General features: G+C 28.5%; 1 protein-coding gene across 1 annotated transcript; it reads right to left on the reverse strand.

Annotated features, from left to right (window-relative positions):
- Nucleotides 1–2169: 2169 nt before the first annotated feature.
- On the reverse strand, nt 2170–18124 carry LOC107444973 (uncharacterized). The gene is made up of 10 exons (XM_043053982.2): nt 17535–18124; nt 15097–15181; nt 14867–14980; nt 13036–13095; nt 12625–12701; nt 12445–12545; nt 10639–10775; nt 8740–8851; nt 3821–3984; nt 2170–2280 (listed from the first exon to the last, which is right to left on the reverse strand). Exons 1-10 carry the CDS (start codon nt 17708–17710, stop codon nt 2272–2274), a joined length of 1035 nt encoding a protein of 344 aa, XP_042909916.1. The 5' UTR covers nt 17711–18124; the 3' UTR covers nt 2170–2271.
- Nucleotides 18125–25880: the final 7756 nt, after the last annotated feature.

Here is a 25880-nt window from a genome sequence, read left to right on the forward strand (position 1 = left end):
TGCTTGAGTAAAAAAATTTTGAATTAAAAATTTCTTCATAAAAACAATAATTTCAGTGTTTTACTGTTTGCCTTTATTGTTGCCCTCTGAATTTGCTAGTACTTCCGACGTGCAACAGCGATATGGCCACAACCCTGGCCGTCACACATTCGTGACAATGTATTTAAATTTTTTAAAAAATTATAATTTTTATCACAAGGTAGCATTGTGCGTCCATAGAATTTGAGATGCACGTAGATGACCTTTAACAAGAGAGGCGAGACAATTGGTTCTTGATTCACATGCAGGGATGTAATAAATAGTGATCTGGCCGAATTCCGAATATTAAGCCAAAGAAATCGGCTCATTACCGAACAGTAACATTTATTCAAAAACAATATTATTCTTTTTCTATAAATAAGTTCAGTCATTATTGAAAATTACCCAAAACCTTGCTATATTAATGGTATGATGGTGAGAAAAAAAAAACTAATAGCTATCCATTGGAAAGATCTAACAGCTATTAAAAAAATTAACTTGTAAAAAAAATGATATTCAGAAAAAATTCTCTTAATCCTTAAAACAAAGCTTTAATGATAAAAATGATATATTTCATAAAAATAGTATCCATAAAACGTTAAAAGAAATATAGTTTATCAGAAACTCTTTTTCAAAATGCCACGCTACCATAAAAACAAGATTATAAATAAAAGTGAAACAGAAAATATATCTTAATTCTAGAAAGAAAATTTTGAAGCTAAACATCTCAGTTTTCCAATTACTGCATTTAAAAGAAAAAAGAATTAAGTCTAACAGAAATTGCTGCTACATAATGAACTTAAAAAAAGAAAATAAGCTAGGAAGAAACAGGAGGAAAGTAAAGGAAAATAGTTATTAATTTTTAGACAAATAAGTTAACACTAAAAATCTCAATTTAACTTTTTCACAATGCCATATCTTCCAAAAAAAAATTAATGATAAGAGAATAACATTCATTAGAAGCACTCTTAAGAAAATGCTGTGTCCTAATAATGTATCATAACATACACGCTCAACAGATAAAGAGAAACAAACAAAAAATTGTATATAATTTTAAAAATATAACCTTAACGCTGAAAATCAGCCTTCTATGTTGCCAGTTACCTGTCTTGTTTCCACTTTTTTTCGAAAAATTGAAAACAAAAGTATAAAATGTATCAGAAACGCTTTGTCTAAATGCCACGTTATAATCGAAAGAAAAAAAACTTTCGTACTTCTTAAAACAAAAAATTGACTTGTTCGAACATAATAATAAAAAAAACAACAAAAATATGTACTAAAACTCGTGGTTCAGTGTACTACTGCCGTGCAATTGAAAAATCAAAGCAAGCGACAAAAAATTCAAAATTAAGATTTGTATATATTTGGCATCTTTGTACATATTGCTAAAAAATTTTTTTTTCCAAATTTTTATTTTATCAGCTTTTTAAAGTTCCACTTTAGCGTTCATAGCAATAGAAGGTAAATAGTTGCCAAGCCACTTTTCTCGGAATCAATTTTGAAGCACTTGCGTTGTTTTTTCGATTGCCACAACAGTATAAGGTTTTCTAGCCTCAACTCTTCACATTCTGTTTTTCCATGTGTAATCCAGAACATAAATTTGCAAATTGTGTGCAAGTTTTAGAACTTTTCACTACATCTCCACTCAATGAACATGGTTTTTTATTATAAAAACATAAGCAGAAAGGAAAGTTTCTAAATCGCATGCTTTATAAAGGCTGCTGAAAAGGAACAAGTGGTGAGTTTTATTTTCGCTAGAATGTTGCGTATTTAGGTTTGCAATCCAATTTTCAATTGATAGATCTTGTGGAAATTTTTTTTTTTGCTTTTACAGTCACGATTATATCAAAAATATTTAACAAAACTCAAAATTGTAGAAATGAAACTTATCTGTATTCATAAACTAGAACAGCTTGTATTAAGAAATGAAGTATTCATTAGAAATTGCGTATATTTCTAGGCAATATTAATTTGCTAGTCATAACAATGATAATTATTCTTGCAAAAACGAAGTTGTTTAGAAAATATTTAACAAAGTTAAAAAAAATTGTCTTTAAATTAGAACCATTTTCATAAGGGGCAGATGTAAAACAACAAAATACACATTATGGTTTTGTTTTTGAATCTATGACATTTAGGAATAAATACTAATTTCATACAAAAATCTTTTTATTAAAAATAGACATAGCTATGTACAAAACTATTAACATCATCTTCTATTAACATCATCATTTTATCAAAACTAGAAGGAATTTATTTACCCTAGAAAAAAAAAAACAATTACAAGACCATTAGCAATGCAAAGATATTGTCAGTTAAAATAAACAAAAATCATTAATAACAATTTTTACAGTTTCAACCCACATTGGTGCTAAATACTGCTGAAATGATATGCTGTTGAAAGAAATCATTAACAATGGCATTAGTTCATTAAATATTTTGATAGCGGTATCCCACTACATATTGTGATAAGAGAATTCAACATAACCATTGTTGTCTAACTTATTGCAATAAAACGATCATTGAATGTTAAATATTAAATATTTATACTTTCATGAAAGTTTCAACACTCAAATGCATAATTTCGAATATGTTAGCAGTAATAATGATGGATTTAAAATATTCAGATTTTCAAAATGATGTGGACATTGCCAGACCGGAAGTATAACAACTAACTGTAACAACTGTTGAGAAGACTATATTAGAAAATGACGTTAATCTATGATGACATAGTTGTTAGAATTGGACGGGTAAAAATTAATCACTCCAATTTGAACTTTGGGTGCTGCAATATTATATTAAAATTACTAAAGTTTGAAAAATCTGGAGATGGATGAAAGAACAATAAATAACTAACGACAAAATGACCAGAAAATAGAGAGAATTTACAATGGAATCAATCTTCAGTAATCGAGAGCGTTAAGAAGTGATAACTAATTCGAAATTTGCACGTCACAATAGCACAGAATTAAAAATATCAGAATTTAAAAATCATGTTAAAAAAAAAAAATCCAGATAATCAGAAGTTACAAGCAATTTTAGCTACTGCGTTTTTCTGTAACTAGTATTCGGCTCTTTCAAACTAGCACTTTGCTACTCATTATTTAAAGAATCCTGCCCTGATCCTATCGACATTTAAACATTGCAATTAAATATGCAATATACGCCTAAGTTAAGTTAGAGTTCATTTTAGGAAATAATAAAAATCCTATGCTGAATATTGTGTAATATCTAGAACATTTTAGGGATTTTAACAGTATACAAACAATGAATTTTAATTGATTGTACTATTTACTTTTGTGACTGACATTTGATGGACTTGAATATAAAATGTGCTTTGTAAGTTTAATAATAAAAGACCTGAAAATTTTTGATATTTAAGAAAGAAAAGCATCAAATTAACTATAAACAAAACTCACTTTATTATTTAGCAGTAATAGTTAATCATGTGGTGAAATATCGCAATCACAAAATTTCAATTTTGCTTAAATCCAAATATTTAATATCCAAATTTTACCATAACATCTTTAATGCGATGCAACAACATTAGAGCAATCATAAAACACAGAGGGAATATTTAATGTAGGGATTTATAAAATGTGGAGGATTTTTATGTTGAATGGAGGAAAATGGAGCAAAAATAGTGAAAGTTTTGCAAAATGCTGAAGAGTTGACAGTCATGAAAATGTAAATAATCTTCTGAATGCATAAATTTCAGTTGACAAAACATAGTCTCACAAAAAAAAACCCTTCATTATGTTACAAAATAAAACACGCTTTATTATGATACAATATTGTATACCTTATTAAGAGCTATCTTAGCAGCTTTAACTGTATTTCCAACTAACATTATAACAGTCATTGGTCCAACACCACCGGGAACTGGTGTAATCCATGAGGCTACCTCTTTAACTCCTTCATAGTCTACATCACCTACTAGCCGAGAGCCAGAAGCCTTGGTCTCATCTAGAAAAGAAAATTATATAACTGCATCTGGTAAAACAAAAAATATGTACCTGCAATAAAAAAAAAGAGAAGCATTTCAAAAGGAGAAAGGATAGAATATTTCTTGACCATCAAATGATCTATGTGAATATTCTGCCGTGAATTAAAGCATAACTAAACAAGCATAAGAAATTTTATACTTGTTTTTAAACTAATTTCGTAACACAAAGGAAAAAAAAAAAAAAAACCTCATCCAAAATATAACAAAAATTTCAAAATCAAGAGGTACTAGTTTAGGATTACAAAAGATTGAAGCTTTTGCAATATAAATTATATATTTATTCGTTTTGATCATATTATATACCAAAACATGATCGAAACAAACATAGCTCAGGATTTATTTAAAGCCTGAAGAATTACAGAATACAAATAAGGAAATGGTGAAACATTTCAATACTTATTAGAATATTTTAATAAAGCTGGAACATATTAATATTTTTATTTTAAGACAGGATTTTCATGTACACAGCTGCAATCTTAATATTTCAAAAGACAAACCAAAAATATGTTAGAATATTTTGGTAGACAATATTTTAAGTTGCAAAATCAGACACTAAATTGTACTTTCTTTGAACAAATATGCTTTCCTTTCAACAGATTTGGATTTTTGACTTTCTATATGTGGAGGGCAGCAGCAATCTGAAGAATATGGTACCAATAAATTAGGCAAGAGAATAGTTGAAAGTTCAGATCCTTCAAAGCCAATTAATTTTTATTTTTTAAATTCATCTCTTGGAATCTTAAGAAATGATTTTTACATGCAAGAATAAAACATTTATCCCAAGAAAATTCTACAATTTTATTACAAAACTGGTCAAATTTTTTTTTATTTTAAAAGGTATAAAAATTTCATGATAGTTTTTGAGATATGAAACTTTAAAAATATTTTTTTTTTTACTATTCTATGTGAAAAATCAACATTAAGGGTACTTGCATACTGAGGGTTGATCATAACTGCTACTCTCCTGCCTAAAATATTGGGGTTATAAAGTTTCAGATTGCAGTTACACCCATATTTCGAGAGTAAAGTATATAAATCTGTCCAAAACAGGTACATTCTTTCAGAAAAAATTAATTTTTATCTTAGAATGTGACTATTTAAACTATTCATTAAAAGTCATAAAATTTTTTTAAAAAATCTTATTTTGTACAATGATGATAATTTCTTTAGAATAATATATATATATATCAAATCAGGGTAACAAACCCTGATATTTTGTTATTGTTTTTAATTTACATTTGTAGAAATAATAAGTCGAAATATTTTAACAGGCTTTATTTACTGGAGCATGATGCAAACAGAAATCTCACCCACTCTCCAGTCGGAGGGAGAAAGACACAGATTCCCGTCAAAATGACGGAGTTCAGATGGTAAACATGAAACACCAAAAGACACACACACACAAAAAAAAAAAAAAAAAAAAAAAAAAAAAAAAAAAAAAAAAAAAAAANCAGTCATATTGCATTAATTGTATTCCTACGCCTCATTAAAATTATTTATTACTCATAGAAAATCATTGAATCTTTCCTTATATGGAAGTGAAAGATCTTAAAATAACTCCTTTTGAAACATAAATCTAATTATAATTCATTGGCATGTTTTCAGCCTTGAAGTCCCAAAATAGAATATCTGCATTTTATGAACACGACAAAGTTTTAATGCTTTTATAAATACATAAGTATTTTTATAACTTTTGTATTACATATATATATACAGTGAAACCTCCGTTAAGCGGACGTTCATGGGACCAAAAAATTTTTCCGTTTATGAGATTTGTCCGTTTACGGGAAGGGCACCATAAATTGTTTTTAGAATATTCTCAAAGATGTAGAAATAATTAAATAATATCTACAAGGATACTGTAAATATCTACAAGAATATTTATTTAAACAATAAGAAAGATAAAAAAGAATATATAAAGAAGTTTGATATAAATACATAATTCTGGATGTAGCTACAGATAAATAAATATAATTTTCCTATTAGCACACAGTGTTTTCACTACAGCGCGAGAACGCGAGAATCTCGCAAATTTTTTTTTTCTCGCATTAAAAAATTATTACTGCGAGAAATTCGCGCATTCTATAAATGAATTTCAAAATTCGCGAATTTCTCGCATTTTGGAAAAAGCTTCGAATTACGGTATTTATAATAAAATCCGTTTCACTTTTCTTCCTGGATCTTTCATTATTTTTAACATTTGCTCCGTTATCTAGCTTCCCTATTTACCAGTATTGTTCAGAACCTTTTCGAACAACAGAACACAACCGAACCACTGAACCCCTTTTAGAACACATTTCTCTGCAACCACGTGTTTACCGTAGGTAAGGTTTTTTCATGTAAGACGTTCGAATTTTTTATGCACTAATGTAAGATAGACAAATACCTAGTAAAGGAAAAATCTTCTATGATGATGCAGCAAGAATATTCAATGCTTTAAAAAATAGAAGACGTTAAAAATGTATTATAATAAAAGAAATGATTTTTCTTTCAAGTCTATTTGTGTTTTGTTAGTTTTTAGAAATCTCACTTAACTTTCTGAAATCTCACCCTGTTTTTGTGAAAGGGTGAGAAATTCTCACCCATTTTTTTTCTATGATGAAAACACTGGCACAGATGCTCAAGTTAGACATATGATACCAAATAGGAGCGTACTGTCCTCTGTCAGTTTCAATTATTAGGTTCACATCCCCTTACACCTACTTATCATTTGATAGGGAACATGGTTAATACCTTCTTGGAAAATAAACCTCCCATGATTCACAGAAAAAAAAGTAATGCATACCTGTAAGTCATGAGGACCTATGGAGATGATTATTCACAATTGATCAGCTATCAAGTGTCTGAATAAATGTTTCATTTATATAAACACCTCAAAGATTATACTTCTGTTCTCTTTTTTTTACCCCAGTTGTGTTAAATACAGTCTTCAAATTGATAAGAAAATTAAAGAAATTTTCAATGGGGAAGAAGCATTGAGAGAAGTCATTTCAACTTGAGGGGTCTCATAACCTGTGTGGTCCAGATGAAAAGATCAAAAGATGCCGATGTCAGAATTATTTCAGGAGTGCAGTACCATTTTCTCTCCTTTCTTTACAAAGATAAGGCAAGGTGACAGGAGAAAGATTGATTTCTTGGTGGTGAAATAGCTTAACAATATTTTTAGTTATGGATAAGGCAAAAAGTTATCGATAAGGCAAGGTGACAGGAGAAAGATTGATTTCTTGGTGGTGAAATAGCTTAACAATATTTTTAGTTATGGATAAGGCAAAAAGTTTTATTTACATGCTTTAAAAATGGTGAAAAGTTGCATTTTTTTAGCTTGCAATTTATTTAGAAAAAGTAGTATCCGGTTTGTAGAGATAAAAAACAACGTTTCAGGATCGAAATGACTGTCCGCGTTGCGGAGAATGTACGTAATGGTTTATTCATAGAAGATTCCCGGGGAATTAAAAATATGTCCGTATTGAGAGGCGTCCGTTTTGCAGGAGTGTCCATAACAGGAGGTTTCACTGTATATACACACACACAGGAACCTGCGTTGTTCACTGCATAAGTCATTCCATTTCCTACGCCATTTTCTTTTGATCCAGGAAAATTGCTTATATCGATAACAGATAATTATTCAGGATTAATTAGCTGTTTCTCGCTTTTCTGGTTTTCTTTCTATTTTACATATTTCTATCGTTATTCTACTATCCTACATTACTCTTTTGCCTGTGAGAGGTGGTTTTTCCCATTGGGCCAAAATCAGAAAGGTGGTTGGATAAGCAAAACACAGGTAGGGTGGTTAAGGAAAGTATGGGAGCTTGAATTGTAAAACTTCCTAGCAGAATTTTTTCCAGTAAACTTCAATATTTGAATTTTGGAATAAACCAATCTTTTAAAGAACATTGAACAACTGTTTAGGTAATAATTTCTTTTTCTTGATTCCAAAGATCTGCAAAATGCTTCTAAAGCAAAAATAAATCTTCAAAAACTTTGATTTCTACAGCATTGGATAGAGTCGATTAAAATGGACCATAAATGGGTTTAATAACGCTTCCTGGGGCTAATTGCTACCCAGCATCCGACGGAAACATTGGACCTTTGAATTAAATTTGTGTGGACGAAGATCTTCCAAAGGCAATGACATGTATATCGAATGCAACACACATCCCATTATTTTTCAATCCTCCAAAATCTGATTTAATGCTCAGTCTTGATAATAGTAAAGAAAATGACCAAAACATTTCAGAGGATTTGCTACCAACTGATCAAAAGTTTGAAAGCATAAAAAAACATTTGCAAATGTAAACATAAAGAAAATTTGCTAACAATACTAAGTATTAATAGGGATATTGTTGAAATTGCATTAAAAAAAAAACATGCAAAGATCATGCAATGTTTCTAGTAGTTCATCTCGTAAATGCCAATTTTTAAAAACAAGCTATTTTTTTAAAAAAATCCCTATTTTACATTATCCTGTTTGGTAAGTCTTTTAACGCTAGTCTGATGAAAAATGTAGAACCTAGGTTCCACATTGTATACATATATGTATATAAAGTAAAAAAATTAATTTTTCCTTTCAGAACGTCTAAAAACTTAGTAATGTTATAGAATTTTAGTATTTGATTTTTAAAATTATCGGTTGTAAAGGAATTGCAAAGGTCAGTTGTAAAATAATGTAGAAGGCAAAGTAGATATTAGATATGTAAATTTAATAAGAGTATTACCTTTAATACTATTAATTCCACAATCAATAACCACAGCTCCAGGTTTGACCCAGTCTTTTTTTACCATTTGAGCTTGGCCAACAGCAGCAACAATTATGTCGGCATCTTGCACCTAATTTGAAAGTAGAATATTAAATTTGGATTTAAAATTAAATTAAATGGATATAGATGCTGGCATAAAATCTTAAAATTATTAATCAAGAGCAACTGTAAGGACATAAAAATTCATATAAATATCAAAAGAGCTTTGTTTTAGCCATTTTAAGATTAAAAAGAAAAGTTACATGATATTCTAATAAAAAGATTTTTAATTGTCAACTTCACTTTACAAAAATGAATAAATTACTAACACATTTGACAATTAGTTTAATTCTTCTTCCAATACTATTAATTTATTGTAAATTACAGTACCTAGCATTACAATTTGGTTACTATTTTTAATTAAGTTTTATGAATTAAAAAAGCAGTGATAAAGTTGGAGAAATTGTCTAAGGCATAAATGAATAGTCAGTGAAATGACCTGTCAATAATATGAATGAAACTGTACATCAAAATTCTGTGCTTGGCTTAAACATTTGATTTTTGAATGTCTAATTCACTGAAGTACCAAATCAACTAATGTAACAAAATTAGAATCTTCACAATATTTTAAAAACTTGAAATCTATCATTTAATAAAAAGAATATTCCAGTTTTGCAACCATATGTTCCACAATTTTGAACAGGATTTCAGTCTAGATATAAAAATGAAATATGATTACATAAGGTGTAGTATTTCTTATCATATCATCTATTCTTATCATATCTATTTCTTATCATATCATCCAAAACTTTCACAAACAATAAAAAATTACTCGTTTCAAAAAAAGAAAATCTTGAATGTGTTGAAATTACATTTTATAATTTCCATATTCATTCAAAATATCATGTTTTGTGCTTTAGGATCTGAAAATTTATTATTCAACTTGACCTCTATTCAGCATTTTCTTTTCATTAAATAATTAGACAAAAAAGGTTAATGTATTGGATTTTTATAGAGCAGAGAGATTTCAGAAGTAGATATTTATTTTTATTAACAATTGTTACTAAGATGTACTTGTAAATGATTCTTTTTAAATCTCTCCCTATGAAGAAAAGCTTTTAAAAAATTAGTTTTGAATAAGATACTAATTTTTCATGCAATTCGCAATTAGTAATAAAAATTCAGAAATATCATTAAAGGGCTCAATAAATTCTACTTACAGTTCAGAAATGTATTCATCAATATCATTAATGTTTTCACAAAAATTTCTATCTCTCCAACTTAAAAGTGTATTAAGGTATAACACACAAAATTTTCATGTTCAATACCCCCCCCCCTCTCCCAATGTATTTTCTTCCAATAGCTTTGAAAAACAATAAAAACCATATTAAAGCTTTACAATAAATAAATTAAACAAACCGAGAATGGTTTTGCCAAGTGATATATGTAGCTGAATTGTTTTGAATTGCACTGTTGCATGTAACAATTACAATTATCAACAATTGTAAACAATTTGCAATTATCACTTGTGTGTCAGGCAACAGATTGGAATGGAAGGCTTATTGGAAAGTCTTACAAATATCACATATCAAGTGATATCAGACAAATTTATTAAAAAATATTAGCAATCCAAGTAATATGTTAAACTTTTGATAACTGAACATAATAAATATACATAGAAAACATAAAAGGAGTAAAAGTACGACATAAAATTTCTTTAAAAATTAATTTGAACTATTCTACAAATTTAATAAGAACTTCCAGCAATTTTCAAATTCTAAAAGGTTGCGAGCTTTAAATAAAATAAGATACTAACAGAGTTAATTTTCTAATAACTCTCAGCATCTTCTGCTATGATAAGGAAAAAACAGTACTTACAACAGATTTTAAGTCTGTGGTTCTTGAATGGCATATAGTAACAGTTGCATGATGCCATAACAGCAGAAGAGACATGGGCAAACCAACTATTTTTGATCTTCCAATTACCACAGCTTTACTTCCTTTAATAGGAACACCTGATGGTATTTAGAAAATTGTTAAATGATGTGCAAAGTCAAACAAGTAAAGCAACTTTTTTAATCTACAAGTAAAGCAAATTTTACAAGTAAAGCAACTTTTTTAATTATAACATCATGGGTATGGGCAATAACCCTTACAAACAGTTAGCAATTTTTAGTAGACTGTTTGTAAGGGCTTCTGTTATCAGCGACATAAGTAACAAAAAAATTTATAATTTTCAATTTGTAAAATCCCGAGCAATAACAGTTTATAATTTTTAGACTTAAATAATTAACATCATAATATAATAAAGAACATTAAATAAAAATACTAAAGGCGATTTCAATCAGCACTAAGTATAAGTAGATTAAAAACATAAATAATTAATGTTCAAAACTAAAAACATTTTTGTTAATAAAAATAAGAAAATCAGTAATTAAATTCTATGGTATGAAAAGTGGTAATGCTTTTTAAATTTTTGAGCCTAAGCTTTGCAGATAAATAAGCAGGAAAAGTGATTATTTAATTAATATAAAATCCATATACAGTGATTCCACTAGAGTTAGGAAACTATAGGTCCTTAGAGCTTAGGTAATTTTATACCAAAAGTGGGTCCCAATTAAAAACAGTAAATATTTTAATGCTTTAATTTTTTTTAAATATGTTACTCTTACTAAAATTTAAAACCTACTGATCTTTTTTAATTACAAAATATTAAGTAAAATAAGAAAAATTTATTATTTAAACATTGTTGTAAAAATTATGCAAAAATAAAGGGTGCCCATTTTTTTCTAAAAAAGATACACATGATTTGTGGTACAGAGCTGGTGATTACATGCCTATTTCTTTATTCATCCAATTAATATGAGCATGTATAGCACATACACATATAAGAGTATGTATATGATTCCATAAATTGATACATAAATGAAGAAAATTATACTTAAGATTCAAGGCCTTTATTTGCAAGCAATTAATCAAACATCAGCATCATGGAAAAGCAATAGTGTAATCTGATACTCACAGAATTATTTATCCATCACATGTTAATGCAGAAGTGAATTTTTTTTTTTTTAAAGTTGAGTTGATTTTTTTCACACCAAAACAACTGGCATTGGTTTTTTTTTTCTGCAGTGAAAAACTGTGGTGCTAAAATTTTATTTCTGTGACCCACCAACAATTTCTGATTACATTTACATATGACAGCATTTAAGCAGAATCTCTGAATGTGTGTAAAAATTACCTGAGAATTCATATACTTAAACAGAATTGAGAAAAATATTAAATTTGGTGTATAAAATTTAAAAGCCTATTTGTGTAAATATATCCAATATGCAACACAAATTAGAAAAAATAAATAAACAAAAGTATAAATGATGTTACAAGCTTGATGGCATATTTTATGATATAGATATTAATATGCTGAGATATTTTAAGATTTCTAACAATGAGTTTGCATAGAAGTGTTTCCTTTCATATAATTTTTTTAAATAAAAAAAAAACCTGCTCTTCTCAAATAATAAGGAAAAAAAGTAAATGCATTGAAAAATTACAAGCATAATACAAGCTTCATCTTTTGTATAACAGACTTGTCATACACGTAGAAAAAAAAAAGCATGCATGGAATAATTTTAAATAGTTTACAAACACTGAAAAAAATATATATAATCAGTTAAAGCATTTGACCTGTTCTTTTGATTAATTCTAAGCATCCTAAGGGTGTGCAGGCAACAAAAAACCCTTCTAATTGACCATGAGAGAGCTTGCCAGCATTTTCATCACAGATACTAAAGAAATAAAATCGAATTTTAACACCTTTGAAACAGTATTGAAATAAAAGGAAATTAGAATTTCAAAACTGCTTACCCATCAACATCCTTGCTGGGAGAAACAGCATTTGTTATCCGTGCATTATCCACAGGAGTTTCTGTGTCAAGAGGCAACTAAAAAGGCAAATAATCTAACACTTAACATCCAATTTAAATTTTCAAAGACAACACAAAAATGAAATATTTATGAGTTTTAGAACTTGAAAAAAATACAACTGAAAGTTATTAATTGTAATCAAATAAAAGTATTTGACTTGGAAAGTTTGAAAATAGCATAAAAGGATTTGACTCTCAACAGATATAGCACAAAAATATTTGATTCAAGAATTGATTGTATTTACAATAAAGCTATGGCTTGACATTCAAGATAATCAGTTTTAGCATACTGTATTCTCAAACTTTATAAAATATAATGAACAATGTTATAAAACCAAATTTTATTTTATACCTGTACAATAACTCCATGAATAAGTGGATCATTATTCAGTTCTTCAACTGCAGCCAAAATCTGAAATGAATGAAATTTTTAAACATACAAAATATTCATAGCATATATAAACATGACTTTTAACAGATATTGTGAGTACAATATATGATTGCAGAGGCACTTTGATGAATTTTAAGATGAATTTTAATGATGAGCTAGGTTTATATGTAAAACATATTTAAAAAAACAAAATGGTAATGGTATTAAAAAGGCCAATAAAATGTTAATATGGGTGAAAGAAAGATTATCTTCTAAAAAAAAGCAATAAAAAGCATGGTTAGATAATACAGACACAAATTATTCCATTATCAAAAATATTACGAGCCTGTAGATGCCTTTGGATTGTGTGTGCAGATACTTAATGTTTTTATCTTACTATGAATGAAAGACAAAAAATAGCATAAAGTTTTTCAATCAGCCGCCAAGTCAAAAAATTTAACATTGAAGACTGAAATAAATTCAATGCCATAAAAAAAAAAGCAATTTGCCAAACCTAGAGCATATAAATTTAATAAAAATAAATTTTTTTTTTTATTATGCAGGAAAGTTTTTGAATACACACATTAATAGGCCAAAAACTTGAATATAATAAATGTTGACTTTCAACAAATATAATTAAATATTAGTTATTAGAGAGATGACTATAATTGAAAAAGGATTTTCCACAATGCACTTGATTAGAATTGACTCCTACATAAATCCATTGGAATTCAGCATTCTAACACACCACAAACTTACAAGCACCCATTTGAATAAAGACTTTCTTACGACCTTTACGCCAATTTCATTGCAAATTCAAGTGGTTTTAGTGACAGCTAATGACTTTCAAATAGTTTTTAAAATTTTGATGTTTTAACACCACAGCATAATTTATAGCTTATTTTGAATCATGCATTGGAATAATTACTTTTTGATGCACTCTAGTTGTGACAAATCAATTGCAAATTCCTTAAAGATTTTTGTTCATTTCGAAACAAAGTGTGGTAGTTTGAAAATCTTACAGAAAGCAAAACCTGGGTAAAAAAAACAAACTAGAGGATTCTTATTCTTGTAAAATGTATCTGAAACACTTCTCTTCATGATATAGCTAAGTGCACTTAAAAAAACAACATATCTGGTTAGAAAAAAATGAAAACAGAACAAGTTTTAAATTTAATTAATACAGGTGTAATATGTTGAAATATTTCGATAAAATTCTTTAAAATTCCATTCACATGTGTCATATGCAAAGAGATTAAAAATTTAGAAGATACCACCAATAGAAGTTGAAGCATTACATGAAGTTTATCCTTTATTTAGCAAAAGATCACACGAAACGCAATGATTCAGAACCTCAATTTTAATCTAACATTAACTAAATTTATAAGTAAAAAAATTCAAATAAGTTCAAATACGAAAACTTCTTTACTGTAAGTACAAGACACATGTTTTAAAGTATATCTATAAATATCAGTAAATTTATATATAATATATTATCTATGTTACATAAATTTATAATACCTATACAGTTTTATATTTCTTAAGTTAATACATATGAACTCTTTAATATTAGTAAAGTACATTTAAATTTGCTATTTTTCTCACCTTGTAGGGTTGACAAGATTAATAAGATTATTGAATCTGAAGAAATGTATTATAAAAAGTGCGTTAGTGTTAAAAAGTTTAACAGAAAGATCCAAGCAAGTGCACTAATATTGACTGTGTAGTAGTAGGCTTTATATAAGTAAAATAAAATAAAACAAATAACAAAAAGTTAAAGTTAAATTTTCTTTTACATATATAAAATACTTGCCTCGGGTTCTGTAGATGTTCTTGGTAGTTGTACATGCTTAGTTGTTACTCCTACTGCACTGGCAGTCTTTTTTTTCATGCGAATATAAACATTTGAATCTTCTCTTCCTCCGACCTACAAAATAACAAATTCAGAATAAAATGGCATTGATAATTTTAAAACAAACTATAGAGAATTGAAAGCAAAAAATATGCAGAAATGTTAGTTAGCCATAGAAAGGTAAGTCATACTTGAAGAATGGCTAACACAGGTTCAAAGTTTGGGTTTTCCTCTTTCAAAGCAGCAACTTCATTCTTTAATTGGTTTTCAACATCTCTGAAAGAGAGGCAGTGAATAATATAAATTAATATATAAGAAACCTAACAAAACAATCTTTATAAGCCACATAAAATGTAACAAGAAAAGGAGAATTACCATTAGAGATTCAATACCTTTATGAAAGCACAACCTTTTTGAGTGAAGGGCCACACGCATATTTAGTCATGTTAGTGGCAAATATGATAATTTTTATATAAATATTAGTGTTACAAGCACTTAATATTTTCATCAGAAAACTTAATAACAATAACATATTTGCAAAAAATCAAAAGCTTTTAATTAATATAATTTGCTTAAAACTAAAAAAAACTGATACTTTTTTTAAAAAAAACTTTTTCAATTTTTCACAATAATTAATTTATCAAACATATATAATATAAATATATACATAAATATTAGGGAGGATATAAGTTCTAACCAAAAAGAAGCTTACAGTATGAAATGCAAAAAATATACATATTTTAGAGTAATATAAATTTTAATTAAATACTTCAATTTAAGAAAATTTATAATGTTTAAACAAAGACCAATTTAATAGAATTTCTTTTATTGCGTTCAGAAGTTCCATCGGGCCACACATCAACAGGCAGTGGCCCGCAGGCTGTGCACCCCTATCTTAGATGTAGGTAAAAAAACAAGCAAGAATATCTCACAGAAGCCCATATTGTTGACTATAAAATGGTTTATACAGAGAATGACACTAAGGATAAAGCATGTAAATCAGTAATGTTACACTGTCACCATCATCTTCCTCACAACAACACTGTCACATAGTGAACACCGCTAATTATGCCTTTCCCAGATTGTGTGATTAACTAGACATCGAAGATCTTAAAATATAATCATAATCATTTAAATAAAAACCTGTTATAAACTTGATCATCAAAATCCTATGGAACTTTATTCGATTTATTTAACAAAAATATTTGAATTTCAGTGTGTTAATTTTTATTGATATGGAACACTGGCTTTTCAATTAAACATATATATTAGTTTCTTATATAATTGGGTTTTTTTTTCTCAAATTATAATTATGCTGAAAAAAAAGCAACTGGTAGCTTATATATATATACCAAAGGATACCTTGCAACAAAAACTACCTAGAGTCAAGGGATACTAATGAAAAAGCTTAAAAGGACCACTCTGACCTTTCTCGTTATTCTAGGTATAAGTATTTATAAATTTCTATAAGGCCAACACATGAATGATTGAATAAGCACTTAGTTCAAATTTTGAAAAGTCAGAAACACTCAACAAGTTAATCTTCGGATTACAAGAGCAATAAAAAACGAAAGAGGTTAAATAGGCCCTATTTGTCTTCCTTGTGCTAAATTGCAAATCAGACTAACAGTTCTTTCCCTTAATGCAAAGTTCAAATGATACTTCCTGTTGTGACGTCAAGTGCAATCGCCAAGGCACTAAATAAGTTTTGAGCTTGAAAATTTTTCAAAATAATTATGCACTTCTAGGGGTGGATACAAGTAATAAACTTAAAGTTAATCTTAAAAAATGATCAGAATTTTAAGTACACTTTACACTGGGGACATCTTCGTGCACGATAGTCTTTAAAATAATAAATCTAACAATATTCAACACTCTTTAGTTTAAAAAGGTCACAAACACTGAAAACACTATTGTCACAAAACTATGATGCAAAAAAATTTACTAAACAATGTTAAAAATGCTAAATATGGGATTTTAAGGGAATACTTTTGTATGGTGAGCTATGCTAAAAAATTATCACCAAATCTTTGCTATTTCCTGGCAGTGGGCTATTCAGCAGTAAGCCTGGCAGCAACTAAAAAAACATCACATTTGTTTTGGAATTTATAAATTATTTTCATGATGCAATATTTAAATTTTTTAGTTAATTTTTGAGCATTATAGTTTAGTGTCAATAGAGTTTTTATTATTTGTAGACTTAACCTAAAGATTGTAGAATATTGCAAAATTCGATCACTGAAAGAAAATCACGCTAAAATGTCTCCAATTTATAATTGACTTAAAATTCCAAATATTTTTTTAAACTTGCTTATTAAAAGATTATATTGGCATACACTAAGGGTTACTTTATAGGGTTAAAATCATTTACTGCAACTATTAAATTTTATAGAACTTACTTCTCTGTATCATACTTAAATTAAACATTAACTTTATGAATGCCACTTAAAGAGCAAAGTGAATATCAAAGTCTTATTACATTATTCCATTTCTTTTCAATTAAAAATAACAATATTGAATACATGAGAACAAAGTATGCAATTTATAAAATAAAGAATTGCGAGATATTTAAAGTAGACCACGTGCAAGTTTATTAAAAACAAGAAAGTTAGCAAAATTTTTTACTTACTTCGCTACTTCTCGTCCAGAGAGAATTTTACCATAAGTTTCTGATGACATGGTTGAAAAATTGGGATATAAAATTTTGAAATAAGGTTTTCTAATAGAAGACACCTTTCTGATGGTAAAAGAATTAAACTGAAAGAAATGACGAGCTCTTATTACGGTTATCATCAATCTTATCATATCATATTATCTGTTATCAGAGCATTTTGCAACACTATTTTCTCGAATTCTATGTCACAGTACGGAAATGACTGATAACGACTTTAAAAGTAGCTAGAAAATTATTGGATTTGACAATTAGTATTAGGATTTGACATTATTATTATATATTTCTACAAATATGCCGCCCTCTTTAACGGTTTTGGTTTCGTTTTTCATAGATTTTGTTTTCCACCACAATTTATTTAGTAGTCGGAAATTGCAAAGAATAAAAAAAACTAATAAAGTACAAAAATATAAACTCATTCAAATATCCAAATAAAAATAAAAATTAATAAGAAAATTGGTTTAACATGTTGAAATGCTTTTAAGGGCCACTCTCACTGGATGCGATTTTTTCAGCAGTAGGGAACGCTGCAAGCTCGGGACTACAACGCCACTGTGAAAATTTTTTGAAATTTAAAAAAAAGACAATTAAAAAAAAGAAACAACAACAATTAAAAAAAAGAAATGACATTTTAGAAGAAATGATGGTTGGAACCAAATAAGGAAACTTATTTCGACTGTTTTAATACTTTATGAAGTCCATATTGTTAGAAAAAAAACTTAGAAAAAAACCACTTTCTACTTCTTTTTTTTTCTAGTTTCAATCCTAGATATTTTTTAACAAAAGTTTCTTATTTTTGACTATAATATAAAACATTTATTTATCTTGCTAAATTTTTAAAATTTTTTTTGCTTATCTCAGTAGATGATGTTAATCTGAAAGTTTTTGAAAATTATTGATGATAATGCCAGAAGACAACTTTAAAAGCTTTTTGTATGGCTGAGCATTACAGAAATATAAAAAAAATTTTCATTCACATTCCAAAGAAAATTCAAAATTGTTGAAAAAAAATGCACATCTAATTACATTGGCAATCGAAATGGGTAGCGAATGCAAAGTATGTTTTTAAGCCCGATTTCATATTTATAGTGATGACTAATTAATCGAGTAACATGAAGTTGGGCGCCGGGGGTATTGTGTATTATGCACTTCATATACTATACTCGAATATCTGAAAATTACAATGAAAAAATATTTTTCAAAATGATTGTTTTTATTTCGTCAGCTGCAGCTATCACATCTACACGCATTACACTTACACTGTTTCTCATTCAAAAACTGAATTAAACTAATAATATTTCGCTTGCATGGGCAAATACACTTAACAAAAAAAACAAAAAAAAAGAAAATAGGGCGTGGAGTCCCTCCGCGCGAAGGAAGTTAAACTTCGCAACCTGAGACGTTAATTGTAGAAGAATCAGCAGTCGTAGAAGGATCACTAGTTCTATTCAACTACTCTTTTTCCCACTCCGCTGTCTTCCGTGCTCTGTAATCACGAAATCAATATTGTGCATTTTTCCCTCATGAAAAAGTGGAAGTGCTTGTGGTTGCCTCATCGTCTCGCCCTGGAAAATGTATTTGTATTAATAATGTATGTGAATGCGTCATAATGTAATTTCAGAAGAGAAACAATCACAAGAGACGTACCTTGACATAACCTTAAATCCGTCGCATTGTCCGTGGGATTGTTTTCACTCATTTTTTACTATTGTTATCCACTAAATTTGAAAATAAAAAATACTACCCTATTAAATTATATGAGTATCAAAACAAACTAAAAAAATATTTATAGAAAAACAATACTTTTATTACTTTTAATATTTTTATGCTAGTGAGAACCAAAACAATATGGAAATGAATGAGGGAAAACTGGATCCTACCACGTGATTTCCCGGCCAATAAAAATGTAGCGTTAAACGTTTAACGCAACCTTGTTGGAAGTCGCATAAGAAGTATAACTTCAAAATATTACCACTTTTTTTATACTCTTTGGGTAAATGTGTTGAAGAACAAAATATTGAAAAGGTTTGAGTTCAGGTCAAATCAGCAATATACCCCCTTAAAATTTTACGTGATACATTTTCAAAAATAAATAAAAGATATTGGATTTAAAATAAGTAACAAAACAGTGAAACATATAATCTTTAAAAGTAATATTCGTTAAATGATTCACAGAGTCTTCACAAACAGGTTATAAAAAAGGATCATTTAATTAGAAACGTATATATTATATGGAACTTGCGAAAAATCAAGTTAAAAACGATAGTACCAAGATAGTAAAGCTTAAGTAATTATTTATACCTCGGAAAGGGCCATTTCACTTTATTTTGATGTAGTGGCTTAAAATTTCTAATATAATGCAATGCAAAATAAATATTTTTTCATGCTTTTCAAATTAAGCCTAATTTAAATTAATTACATCAATTTAAGCACCCCTGACAGTTTCTGGTAACAGTGTGGTTTTATGGGAACTAAATTTTTTCATTTGTATAAATTTTTGACCCAATGAAAAAAAAAGATCGAATCTGAATTTGAATGCAACAATTTGAGTGACACAACCAACACATTTGAGTCAGTCGACGAATATGATCTTATCGCTTATTACTATTAAAACTATTTTTCTGTTGTTGAATAAGTTGAAAGAAAATAATTGTGATAAATCTTTGCAATCTTGTGGTAACCTATTCCTTTTTTTGTTTTAAAAAAAGTGCGGGTTTTAATAAAGCTTTATGAAATAAGAATCTTGAGAGAAAAATAAATTTTCCTTCTTCTCTATGCAATAAAGGATGTATGGTTGCTGCTTAAAGCAAGGATGAAAAATTCACGAAAACCGCATCTAAAATATCCAATGACTTTCAATAAAATTATAATTAAAATTAATTATAATTATAATTAAGTTGAATTCGCAAATAGAAATGACCCTTTCAGCTCTGCAAATGTAATTTTGTGAACTGCAGATCAACCCGAAATGGTATTTATATTAAGTTTATCAATATTCTCGAACTTTTATCATATTTTCATGTTTAAAAATAGGAAATTTGAAGACATTAATTTTTGCGATGCAAAGGAAAATGAATCGTTAAGTTGTAAGGTAACTAATAGTGGTGGCTCTTGCTATTTTTTATTACATAGAAATTAGCTCATTGTTTTAAATTTTTTTCTTAAACGTGATAATCACTTTTTAAATTTTTATGTTAAACTTATCTGATTATCTTCTGCAACGCAAATACCTGGTATAATGTAATCATAATATTTTATTTTTGGCAATACAAGAGTTAAAACTTCGATTCTTATTTTCTTATGCTAGGTTTCCGAAACAAAAAAGAGAGACATTATGGGAAAATAGTTCACGGTTATCATATTATATATGTATAAAATGCACAACAAATGCATGAAGCGGTTTTAAAAACAGAGTGTTCCTCAATTTCTATCACGAAATTCAACTGAGAAAATACCAAATTCGTTTTCAAACTCTGACTAATCATTATTGTAGACAAAGAAGAGGAAATACCGATTTAGTTAAGCGAAAACTAGTTTAATTTTTCATCGGCACTGGATGGAGTTCGGCTTTTCGCTTGAAATCATCTTAATGGTTTAACATCTTAAGATAAAATGGTTTAGGTGATTTCACTCATTCCTTTGTTCTTATGAACTTAAATTTGAGTATACATGTAGCGCTAAGTAGAATTCTTTGCCAAAGGCAATATTTACCATGCCTCCTGAATTAATGTTTGGATAGTTATAGCGTAAGCTAGTTCCTGTTTCCATTTTGCGATAGATTAAAAAATCGATTTTAAAATTTTGAATAGATTTTGAAATAGATTTAAAAGTTTTGAAGCTGTGCTGAATTGAAAACTGCATTAAACTATGATTAAATTAAGCATTGTTGAAATTTTAAAATAGATTTTAGACTGTCTGAAAGCATTCAAAAAGATTGTTGAAAGTGAAAAAAAGTGGCAATTCATTCTCCTACAACTGAGCAGAGGGACAGAGGGTGCACGGTATCGATTCTCGTTAAACTGTTCTACTGTAAAGTGCTCGACTACTCGCGCTAGTAGTCGGGCTACCAAAGTAGGGGAGCTTTCCTCTCTATAGAGGATTAAAATTGTGAGGACATGTCATCAGATCATACTCAGAGATGTTTCCTATTCCGTCGCCACAAGACTATTATGCAGCTCTACCAGGTGAAAAGAGTGCAGCCTACAACTAAGCAGGTGAAAAGAGGAAAAGGGTTGAAAATGTTTTAGACCTGCAACTTGTGATCGTCCATTGGTCAGTTTGAAAGCGATTTTGATCTGCTAAATTTTAATATTAACTTGCGACCCTTAATGTGTAAAATTCTTCGGTACTTCACAAGGTTTTAAGAAATGTATATTAAACTCGTACAAATTAGTAAAATTTATTAAAAAAAATAAAAAAGTCAATAATATAATTATTCTTATAAAACCAATTTCAAATCTATATTTCAAAAACGTAATTGATAGTTAAAAGAATTTCTCCTCAGTATGATAACCCTAAAAAAGCTAAGATCGTTTGTGAATTGAAAATGTCGGCAACTCGACCACAGCAAAATTTATAGTTACGAAACCTGCGATTACTTATCACTATTACGAAACTCCGATGACGTATGTCTGACGGTATGCAGAGTGCATAGTTTCCATTTGACGTTATGTGGCGAAAAATACGAGTTTCTTAATCAAACTTATTTCTTGACTTATCTAAAAAAGAAGTCGTTTACAGCAAAATATCTCGTTTACCTTTTGGAATGACAGTGCTTTTGATAAAACAGCAAGGGCGTGAATCTATTCTCTCTGATAAAAAGCCTGATATCAATGCTGCGTTTTTTGAAAAACAATAACAATCTTAATTTTGAGGTGACATAGTACTTAACTGCATATCATTTTTTATGTTAAAAGTATTTGAAATTATAAATTTTATATATCTAAGAAACTGGAATCACACACACAAAACGAAAATTCACCTCACTTGAGAGAAGCTGTGTTTAACCTGCAATTCACTAACTCAGCGGTTCTTTCTGCTACGGAGCACTAAATAAACAAGCTTCTTCTTGCGGAACCCAGATAACAAAATTCATGTGAATAAAGACAATTGTACACGTATTAATCATTAAGAGAAAACTTTCTTTTGATTTCTAGACTTTTTTTATATTTACGAAGATGAGTCACATTTTTTCATCTCCTTATCATTAATGATATTAAATTAGGCTTCATGTTTGACTGTTGAATTCACAGTCTAGGAGATGAATATAGTCTAGCTAAAAATTTATTTTTATATTGCTATAAAAAAAGCTCGCATTAACTTTAAGAAATGTTTATTAGGGAATCATATTTTTTTATTTAAGAATTCAGAACTAAGTATAATTTATTAAAGCGTTCAATGTATAGAATACTTTATTTTGATTTGAAAAGCGCGATGTGAAATATTTTTGCGATTATTTTTTTTAAAAATGAATGTTCTTTTTATAATTTTTCATAACAATTGTTAGAAATATTACATGTATACATCTTTTAAATTTTTTTATTTCTCTCTTTATTGGAGTATTACTTTAAATGTAATTTAATAAAGGGAATCAAAATAATAACTAAATAATGGATTATTGGTAGAATCTAAATATAAATATAGATTTAAAAAAAGTTGAATTTTTTAAAAAAAAGTCTTAAGTCTCGGACCCTCTTTAGGGTTCCATGGACCACTATTTGAGAAACACTGAACTGCCTTAACCTCTCACTAATTGCTTGAGAACTGTATCTGGTTTTCCATTCTAACCCTATTCTTAAGATTTAGAAAAGGGATATAACAATAATCTTTTTTTTTTTTTTTAATAACTTCGATAACTTAACTTTATGTGATGGTTGACTCTCAATTCTTATGCTTATTTATGTTAAGACTAAAAGCCATTTTCTGAGCCTTTTACCAAAATTATTTTTTGTACATTTATTAATTTGTATTTATTGTACAGTGCACCAAAAAAAAAGAGAAAAAGAAAAGAACTACCCTGAATAACTTCTGATCTACTGATCGGATCTGCACATTTTAGGACTCAATCCTAATGGTTCGAGGAGGTGACCTCAAATATGCTAATCAATTAGCACAGACGATATTTTAAGTTACGAAATCAGACACAAACACGTAAGGAAATTTGTAAGGAAAATACTTTTTAAATCATTTAAAAATATGTAACTTTACATAGCAAAATACAAAATTTGAGAGAAATCGGTTGAATAGTACCTGAAAAATCGAATTTTAAATGTACGATTTTTTTAAAATTTGATTTCTCATAAACTATTCAACCAATTTCGCACAAATTTTGTATTTTGCAATGTAAAATTACATACTTTAAAATGACGAAAAAAATTGTATACATAACAGTTCCAAATTCTGTTGACTATTATTAAATAAAATAATAAAAAGTGATAAAAAATGATAAATATTTATTAAAATTAATTTTTGCATGGAATTATCTTTGGATAAACAAATTTTATACCTATATGAAATTTCTTTCAATCCGCTTAAAAAGTTCTCGAGATATGGTGAAAAGTAAGATAACATTAAGGGTTACAAATCTGGATCGCTCTTCTGATAAAACTATGGGGACTATATTTCCTTGATTGCGGCTGTCCGCTATATTTTGGGGGTCAGAAATCTGAATCCGTTGGAAAAAAAAGTATATGTATTCAAGGAAAGTACGTTTTTGTGTCTGATTTCGCAATTGCAAATATTGTCTGCACTAAGTAATTAGCATATTTGAGGTCATCCCCCTTGAACTATTTAGAATGAGTCCTAGAACGTGAAGATCGGATCATCAGATCAAAAGTTATTCAGGGTGGTTCGTGTTTTCTGGAGCATTGTGCACTTATTATTACTGTTATTTACTGTTACTACACCTATTATAAGATTATTTTTTGCTACTTTGCTATCATTTTATATGCTGACTCGTGTATATCAATTTTATTTATTAATGATACACTATGAAAAATAAAAAGTAATTTATATTTATTAAAAATTTTTACATTCCAATATACAGTTATACTCATTGTTATTACTTATTGTTTCCTCGTCATAACTTATTGTTATTAAGGCAAAAAGTCTTTTATTTGTAAACTTCGAGCATTAGTCATAGTAAATATTATATTTCAATTTCAAAAGAAACTTAAAATGTTCTTAATTTACCTAACTAAACACAACTTCGAAAATCGCAAATTAAACTAGGAGCTTAATTCATTAGTAATATAATAAAATTTTTTAATCTGATTTACTTTACATTCCATTATAAAGAATTAATTACGAAAGATTAAAAAAGTCTAAGAAAGGCAAATTTTAATTTCTTAATAAGATTATTTCGTACGTTATATTATCGCTTAAGAGTTTTTTATGTTAAGCGTTTTATTATGAAATAATAATGTTTCATAGTTTCTTCTTATGAAATTTTTTTAAAACACAATTAAAGGTCACTTTAATGTTTTAAATTTTTATTTAATTAAGGCCAAATTAACACACAAACTAAATACATTTATGCTCCAAACTATTTATTTAAGCAGGCGTTAATACGAGTAATTTTTTTTAATGTTTTGAAGTTTATTGTCACGTAAAATTTACAAAACAATTTGTTAATACCTTATTTTCCTTTTTTGAAATTGTTTTTAGTTTTATAACTTTAAATTTCGATTCAATTTATAGATTAACTTTATTTTTAAATACCTTGCATTCCAAAATCTCGAAATAATTCAATGGTATCTATTTCCCTTCTTTCCATTTCGATTTTTTCGGAGTTCCAATCGGTGTGGTGTGTTTAATTTTTACCAACCACGACTTGAGCCGTGGCTCGATTCCGTGTGATAATGACTAGGTATCAGATTGAGCTGCTGTTTCTCTAATCATGTATTTAAAATTTCGAAATCCACACTAATATAATGTCTCCTGTGATTTACAGCACATTGTTGTTGTTGCTGTTGACGTATGCCTGTTTAGGCAGAGGGGGTGAGATTGTTCTTGTTTTCCAATGGCACCATCTGTGGCCAAGAATTCGACTTCTGCCACACCATACGTAACACCCGTTTATAGAGCGGACCCATTCATTCATCCACAGAATCGTAATTTTGACCTGAATCAGAGAACGATTTATCTCCAATCCAGTACCCTCAGAGGTATTGATTTTACAGCGCATTACTAAGCACAATAGAGCAGTTGAAAGCGTGGTGCGGAGATCGGATGATTACTAACACAATCTGCCCTCCGATGAATATCGTGGAAATTTATGTGCTAGCATTGTCTTCAGATCGTGGT

The sequence above is a fragment of the Parasteatoda tepidariorum genome, chromosome 3, assembly GCF_043381705.1.
Source record: "Parasteatoda tepidariorum isolate YZ-2023 chromosome 3, CAS_Ptep_4.0, whole genome shotgun sequence".
Classification (NCBI taxonomy): domain Eukaryota; kingdom Metazoa; phylum Arthropoda; class Arachnida; order Araneae; family Theridiidae; genus Parasteatoda; species Parasteatoda tepidariorum.

Bases quoted from the DNA above. Each gene is read 5' to 3' on its own strand.
- LOC107444973 (XM_043053982.2), bottom strand. From the start codon at position 17,710: ATGATAAGATTGATGATAACCGTAATAAGAGCTCGTCATTTCTTTCAG. The intron at 15,182-17,534 runs GTAAGTAAAAAA...CCTCTCTTTCAG, and splicing joins TCTGGACGAGAAGTAGCGAA to AGATGTTGAAAACCAATTAA. The intron at 13,096-14,866 runs GCAAGTATTTTA...CATTCATTTCAG, and splicing joins GAACATCTACAGAACCCGAG to ATTTTGGCTGCAGTTGAAGA.